Raw genomic sequence first — 7,950 nt, 5'->3', positions numbered from 1 at the left:
GTGTCCACCTTTCTGTCTGTCTCACCGGTCTGTCCTCACCTGTGTCCGTCTGCAGGACCAGTCCCAGAGCGAACATCACCTTGTCGGGGAAGAAGAGGAGGAAGCTGCTGAAGCAGCTGCAGCACCTGCAGAGGGAGGGCTCAGCCATGGAAGGTAACCCACCTGATCCGACTCCTGATTGGTTGTTTCAGGTTCTCAGGTGAAGAACACCTGAACCACTTGGTCTGGACCCTGTTTATGTTAAAGCTGAAACCTCTCATCCTCAGCTGAAGCTGCAGCAGAACCACAGAAGACAAAGAGCTCCTCTTCATCCTCAGTCGCCACGATGAAGAAGAAGAAGGCGGAGTCTGTAGACCCAGGTGACGTGGAGATGTTCGATGTGGAATGATCTCAGACGCGTCCAAAACCCAACAGATCCAAACAGCAAGTTTCAGCATAAACAGAGGGAACTACAGGAGCCTATTTGGGACAAAACTCATTAACCTCAAGTGTCAAACTCCAAAATGATCTGTTTCTCTTCTCTAAACTGGACCCAGTTCTGGTTCTGGTGTCGTTAACAAACCGTGACGAGCGTTTCTCACGTTGCTCTGATGGAGCAAAGAAGGTCCAGATGGGTCCAGGACCGTTTCGTGATGTGGAGCTAAACGTTGAATAAAACTGTAAAACAAGGAAACGTGTCCGGACCACACTTCTGTCCATGTGGAACCAAACATCTGGAACACAGACGCTATGTTTACATGCACAAACGTCTTTGGATTGAAATGTTTTCAGATTAAATAATTCAAATCTACACGGGCACAGTCCGTGCACGAGCGTTTACATGCAGCGGGTTTTTATTCAGAACAGAAGTACTGACGTGTGCCGAGCAGTAAACTCCTTAAAACCACAGAAGAAGAAGTTCTACTTCCTGGATGAACGTAAACAAGGCTGAGCACCAAAATGGACCCGCGGCACGTTTTAATGACGGAGACGTTGCTGCAGCTCGTGCACGTCATTCTGAGCACGGTCAGAGTTTCTGGTAGAAATGATGTCGCTCACCGCCAGTTCTGCGTCCCCGACGTGCTAATAGCATTAGCATTAGCCAGGAGGAAATGAGAAAGTGTCACGTGCACAGTCAGGTCAGATTTTCACCATCGGAATAAAATGGAAACGGAAAAAAGTGTTTACGTGCGCACCGTGCAGATTATGAATCGGTTTAAACCTCAAGTCTCGTGATCACACATTCTTTAGGATCGAGCTGAATAAACAAAAAATAATCCGAATGAGGCGTTTACATGACGCGTTTTTATTCCAAACGGCCGTTTAATCTGATTATGTCCATGTAAACAACTCGTAAAGTTCCCTCTCAACCAGCTTTCTGGATAAAAGCTCCTGAAGCTTCTGGGTCAAAGGTCAGAATCACAAACCACTAGTGTCAAGTGTACTTTCTTTATTACACCTTTCTGTATTTGTGTGTGTACATACATATATATATATATATATATATTTATATATATATATATGTGTATATATATATATATATATTTATATATACATATATATATATACATATATATATGTATATATATATTTATATATGGAAGTGGAAGAACGAAGGGAGCGTGAACAGTAAACAGCCATCAGGCATTACTGTTCACAGAGGGCTTAAGAGACTGAGCTGAAAACAGCACCTCAGACTGAGGAAGTCTCTCGGATGAGAGACGAAACGTTTCTACATTTTTTTGTTGATTTGCTTTGTTTTGTTTTTTTGAATGTCCAGAGGACCAGATTTAACTTTTTTAGATTTTTCTACCTGGATTATTGAGCATGCATCAGGATAAATGTTAAGATTTCAGCTCTCGGCCACACCCACTTCTCCACTGCAGAGCGGAGATCAGGTGATCAGCTGCAGGAGGAAGCGTCTCCTGCAATGTGGGCTGTATGCAGGTGCTAAATAATTTAAAATAATTTATTCTGAAAACGAATTCCATGCCGATTGTGTGGTTAATCCATCAATCAGCCAGTTGTGTGTCATGTCCAATCTTACTTTGAAAATCCGTGATAGAGCGAGTCCACGAAAACCGAACCGTCAAGTAGCGAGGGACTACTGTATTTAGATAGATGTTATGTGTTTGTTTACTGTAATGAGTTTATTTATTAAATTTATATTTTTGGAGCGGTATAATTTTACTGCATTTTTATTGTGTTTCTGAGTTTTGATAGGATTTTTTATTTTACTTGGTTGTAGTGAGTTTGAAACAATTTTTCTATGGCCTAAGTTTTGAACGGATTGAGTCCAATTATTTCTGCCATTAACCAAGTATTATACATGTACTAAGGATCAGTTCTGGCTCTAACCTGGTTCTGCAGCTGTGTTAAGAATCGATTCTGGCTCTAACGGTGTTCCGAAGGAGTACTAAAGTACAGTTGGGCTCTAACTGAGTACCTTAGATGTACTAAGGATTGGTTCTGGCTATATCGGGGTTCTATAGCTGTACTAAAGTACAGTTCTGGCTCTAACTGGGTTCCGTATAGGCACTAAAGTACAGTTGTGGCTCTAACGGGGTTCCGTAGCAGTACCAAAGTACAGTTGTGGCTCTAACGGGGTTCTGTAGCAGTACCAAAGTACAGTTGTGGCTTTAACTGGGTACCTTAGCTGTACTAAGGATTGGCTCTGGCTCCAACAGGGTTCCGTAGCTGTTCCAAGACTCGGTTCTGGCTCTATTGGGGTTCTATAGGTGTACTAAGGTACAGTTGTGGCTCTAACTGGGTTCCGTATAAGTACTAAAGTACAGTTGTGGCTCTAACTGGGTTCCGTATAAGTACTTAAGTACAGTTCTGGCTCTAACTGTGTACCCCAGATGTACTAAGGATTGGCTCTGGCTCCAACAGGGTTCCGTAGCTGTTCCAAGAATCGGTTCTGGCTCTATTGGGGTTCTATAGGTGTACTAAGGTACAGTTGTGGCTCTAACTGGGTTCCGTATAAGTACTTAAGTACAGTTGTGGCTCTAACTGTGTACCCTAGATGTACTAAGGATTGGCTGTGGCTCTAACAGGGTTCCGTAGTGTGCTAAGAATCGGTTCTATGTTTTTTACCATCAGATCTTGAATTATTGAAGAAGCCTCCTGATCTGATATAAACTGGTTTTATTTGAAGGTTAGGAGGATCTGAGGTTCTGACCCGGTTCTGAGTTTAGAGATCTGAGCTAAATCAACGTTTTCAAGGCTTGTTTCGTCGGGGCGGGGGTGTGTGCAGACTTTTCCCTCCCCCTCTCAGAGAACAAAGACTAAAATGGGTCAGAGTCTGAAGAGGAGCAGCAGATCTGCGCAGCAGTCCTCCTCCTCCTCCTCCTCCTCCTCCTCCTCCTCCTCCTCCTCCTCCGGGGGCAGACAGCAGCAGCTGGCCGACTTTCAGCATCTCTGAGCGGACACATGTCCCTGCCTCGGCCCACTGGATCTGATCCGGAGGTTTGAGTTTATTTTGATTAAAGGAGAATTTTCTGCATCAGCTCCTGGTTTGGTTTGGATCCAACATGCCCTCCTGGGACGGCTGACACCATTAACTGGGTCTGAACTGGTTCAGATCGGTTCTGTTAGTGCCAGCTTTCAGTACGACACCAAGCCGCTGGAGGACGATGGAGTCCGGGCTGAGCTGAGCCGAGTCCACGGTGCTCGGACAGGTGGAACCATAGCTGCTTTGTTAGGCTCCACATCAGGACCAGCAGAACCAGAACCGACTGTTGGGTCAACTGCTCAAAGGACCACAGGTGAGTACAGTCTGAGTTTATTTGAAAAAGGGCTTATTTAATCCTCAGAGACAATAAAACACAGTTAATGGACCACTACAGATCAGATCTTTAAAGGTCTTTAAATCCCTCGGTTTCAGAATCTTCTGAGGTGAATCCAACCACTATGGAGAACCAGCCAGTGGATCTCTGGTTCTGGTCCCAAGCCCAGGTAAATGATGAGGGTTGAGCCAGGAAGGGCATCTGACAAAACACTTAGCAAATCTAACATGAGTCCATCTAAGCGACACCATACCGGATCAGTCCAGGCCCGGGTTAACAACGACCTCCACCGGTGCTGTTGACAAACAGGGAGCCAGAGGAAACTGTGCTGCTGTTAGTGGAAGACCACGAGGAGGGAAACATGTCAGGAGACAGAGGAGAAGAGGAAAGTGAAGAATGTAGGACTGAGGGTTGCAGCTCTAAATGTGGGGACAATGACAGGCAAAGGTAGAGAGCTGGCTGACATGATGCTGAGAAGGAAGGTAGATGTTTTATGTGTCCAAGAGACCAAGTGGAAGGCAGCAAGGCTCGCAGCATTGGAGCAGGGTTCAAACTGTTTTACCATGGTGTGGATAGAAAGAGGAATGGAGTAGGGGTGGTCCTGAAGGAGGAGTTGGCAAAGAATGTAGTAGAGGTGAAAAGAGTGTCAGATAGGGTGATGTGCCTGAAGGTAGAAGTAGAAGGTCTAATGCTAAATGTTGTCAGTGGTTATGCTCCACAGGTTGGATGTGATGTGGAGGAGAAAGATCTGGATGAAGTGATAGAGAGTATTCCCAGGGAGGAGAGAGTGGTGATGGGAGCAGACCTGAATGGACATGTTGGTGAAGGAAACAGAGGATGAGGAAGTGATGGGTAGGTTTGGTGTCAGGGAAAGAAACCAGGAAGGACAGATGGTGGTGGATTTCACCAAGAGAATGGAAATGGCTGTAGTCAACACCTGTTTCCAAAAGAGGGAGGAGCATAGAGTGACCTATAAGAGCGGAGGAAGGAGTACGCAGGTCGACTACATTCTGTGTAGAAGTGGAAACCTGAGGGAGATTGGAGACTGTAAGGCTGTGGCAGGGGAGAGCGTGGCCAGACAGCATCGGATGGTTGTGTGCAGAATGACTGTTGTTGTGAAGAAGAGAAAAAGAGTCAAATCAGAGAAGAAGACCAGATGGTGGAAGATGAAGAAGGAAGAATGTTGTGAGAAATTCAGAGAGGAGCTGTTGAAGGCTCTGGGTGGTAAGAAAGAGCTTCCAGAGGACTGGACTACTACAGCAACAGTAATTAGAGAAACAGGTAGGAAGGTACTTGGTGTGTCATCTGGACAGAGAATGGATGATAAGGAAACCTGGTGGTGGAATAGTGAAGTGCAGGAAGATGTTCAAAGAAAGAGGTTAGCCAAGAAGAAATATGACAGAGAGAGGACTGAAGAGAGGAGACAGGAATATAAGGAGATGGGACGTAGAGCAGAGAGGGAGGTAGCTAAGACAAATTTCAGTTCAGTTTATTTCTAAAGCTTGAAGTCACAACAGAATCACTGCAGGCACTGAACAGAAACATTCATGTATAAAATAATAATTTAACAGAAACATTCATGTATAAAATAATAATTGAACAGAAACATTCATCTATAAAATAATAATTGAACAGAAACATTCATCTATAAAATAATAATTGAACAGAAACATTCATGTATAAAATAATAGTTGAACATTATTTATCTGAGGAGCAGCTTTGAGTTTAACTCCATCACTGAACTCTCATCTTGAACAAGCATGAAGGCGACAGTGGGAAGAAAAACTCCCTCATGAGGAAGAAACCTTTAGCAGAACCAGGATCAGGACTAGAGGACCATCTGCTTCGACCGGCTGGGTTTGGTAGGAATAGATACACAATGGCAGGTCAAGAATCACATGTTAAGATAGAAATAGTATCAAATGAAAACTGTTCAATTTTAACAATTAATTTAAGGACATGAGGTCAGTTTGTCTCTAGTAGTCTAAGTCTATAGCAGCATAACAAGCCGACCCTAACTATAGGATTTATCAAGAAGGAAAGTTAAAACTGGACAATGTGTCAGCCTCATGGACAGAAACTGGAAGTTGGTTCCACAAGAGAGGAGCCTGAGAACTGAAAGATCTGCCTCCCATTCTGCTGCTGGAAACTCTAGGAACCACAAGTAAACCTGCAGTCTGAGAGTGAAGTGCTCTGTTAGGAAAATATGGAACAATAAGATCTGTAATATAAGATGGAGCTAGGTTGTTGAGAGCTTTGTAGGTTAGAAGTAAGATTTTGAATTCTATTCTGGATTTGACAGGGAGCCAATGGAGAGAAGCTAAAACTGGAGAGAGATGATCTCTCCCAGTAACTCCAGTTAAGACTCTGGCAGCAGCATGTTGGATCAACTGAAGACGTTTTAAAGAAGTATTTGGACACCCAGATAATAAACCATTGCAATAGTCCAGTCTAGACGTGACAAATGCACGGACCAGTTTTTCTGCATCATCTTTAGATCAGATGTTTCTAATGTTAGTGATATTACGCAGGTGGAAGAAGGAGGTTCTAGTAACGTTTTTAATGTGGGGGATAAAAGACATGTCCTGATCAAAAATAACACCAAGATTTTTAACATTAGAGCTGGAGGACAGATTAATGCATCTAAGGAGGGAGAAAGACTGAAACATTCCTTCCTAAGGTGCTCAGGTCCAAAAACCAAAACCTCAGTCTTGTCTGTTCAACAGGAGAAAATTAAGGGTCATCCAGGTTTTTATGTCTTTAAGACATGCTTGTAGTCTAAGTAGCTGATTGGAGATGGGACGTAGAGCAAAGAGGGAGGTAGCTAAGGCAAAGCAGAAGATGCATGATGAGTTGTATGGGAGGCTGGACACTAAAGAGGGTGAGATGGACTCGTACCAATTGGCGCGACAGAGGAGATTCAATTCAATTCAAAAATACTTTATTAATCCCAGAGGGAAATTAAATGTTGTAACTCATCATACTGGTTTCATTAAAAAGTTGTTATAGATGCTGATGGCTGTGGACAGGAAGGATCTCTTGTAGATCGTTCTACAACGGATTTGAAGAAGCCTATGACTGAAGACACTTTGTTGTTGTATGACAGTCTGTTGTTGTATGACAGTCTGATGAAGAGGATGCTGAGGGTTGTCTATAATGTTCATCATTTTATGAAGAACCCTTCTTTGTACAGTCATCTCCAAATGTTCTAGAGGAGACACCAGAACTGAGCCAGCCTTCTTTATGAGCTTGGTGATCTTTTTTAAGTCACTTGCTCTGGTGCTGCTCCCCCAGCAGATGATGGCAGAAGAGACAGTGTTCTCTACAACAGACTTATAGAAGATATGCAGCATCTTGCTGCAAATGTTGAAGGACTTCAGCTTCCTCAAGAAGTACAGTCTGCTCTGTCCCTTCTTGTAGACGCTTCACTGTTGCATGTCCAGTCCAGTCTGTTGTCCAGGTGAACCCCAAGGTATTTAGGTATTTATTAACTCATCACCACCTCCACTTCTTCTCCCATGATGGAAATAGGGTTGAAAAGATAGGAATGGTAATGTTCTAACAAGTGAGGAGAGTGTAACCGGAAGATGGAAGGAGTACTTTGAGGAGCTAATTAATGAAGAGAATGAAAGAGAAAGAAGAGTAGAGGTCATAGAAACTGTGGAGCAGGAAGTGGGAAAGATTAGTGAGGGTGAAGTCCAGAATGCTCTGAAAAGAATGAAGAAGGTGAAGGCAGTAGGACCTGATGACCAGTGAAGGTTTGGAAATGTCTTGGAGAGATGGCAGTGAGGTTTTTGACTCAAGTATTCAATGACATATTTGAGGGTGAGAAAATGCCTCAGGAATTGAGAAGAAGTGCTGGTGGCCATTTTTAAGAACAAGGGTGATGTTCAGAGTTGTAGCAACTACAGGAGAATTAAGTTGATGAGTCACACGATGAAGATCAGAGATCAGATCAGAGTTGTTGAAGTTAGACTTAGACGAGAGGTGACTATCTGTGAGCAGCAGGATGGTTTCATGTTGAGAAAGAGCACCACAGACGCCATCTTTGTTTTGAGGATGATGATGGAGAAGAACAGAGAGGGTCAGAAAGAACTCCATTGTGTCTTTGTGGTTTTAGAAAAAGCATCTGACAGGAGGACAGCAGGACACGTTAGACTGGTACAGGACATGTATGAGGACA

The 7,950-nt window shown here is 43.6% G+C and overlaps 1 protein-coding gene across 1 annotated transcript in view; it reads left to right on the top strand.

The window, feature by feature from the left end:
* Positions 1 to 667, top strand: part of c22h11orf98 (chromosome 22 C11orf98 homolog) — a 4,721-nt gene extending 4,054 nt beyond the window's left edge. Inside the window, exons 3-4 of the mRNA XM_037695623.1 lie at positions 56 to 153; positions 267 to 667. Of these exons, the coding sequence (XP_037551551.1) occupies positions 56 to 153; positions 267 to 388 (220 nt within the window). The 3' untranslated portion in view covers positions 389 to 667. The remainder of the gene's footprint in view (positions 1 to 55; positions 154 to 266) is intronic.
* The last annotated feature ends 7,283 nt before the right edge of the window (positions 668 to 7,950 follow it).

The sequence above is a fragment of the Nematolebias whitei genome, chromosome 22 (assembly GCF_014905685.2).
Source record: "Nematolebias whitei isolate Nwh7 chromosome 22, NemWhi1, whole genome shotgun sequence".
Classification (NCBI taxonomy): Eukaryota; Metazoa; Chordata; class Actinopteri; order Cyprinodontiformes; family Rivulidae; genus Nematolebias; species Nematolebias whitei.
The sequence above is the reverse complement of the archived record's forward strand: the minus strand, read 5'-3'. Positions and strand labels throughout refer to the sequence as shown.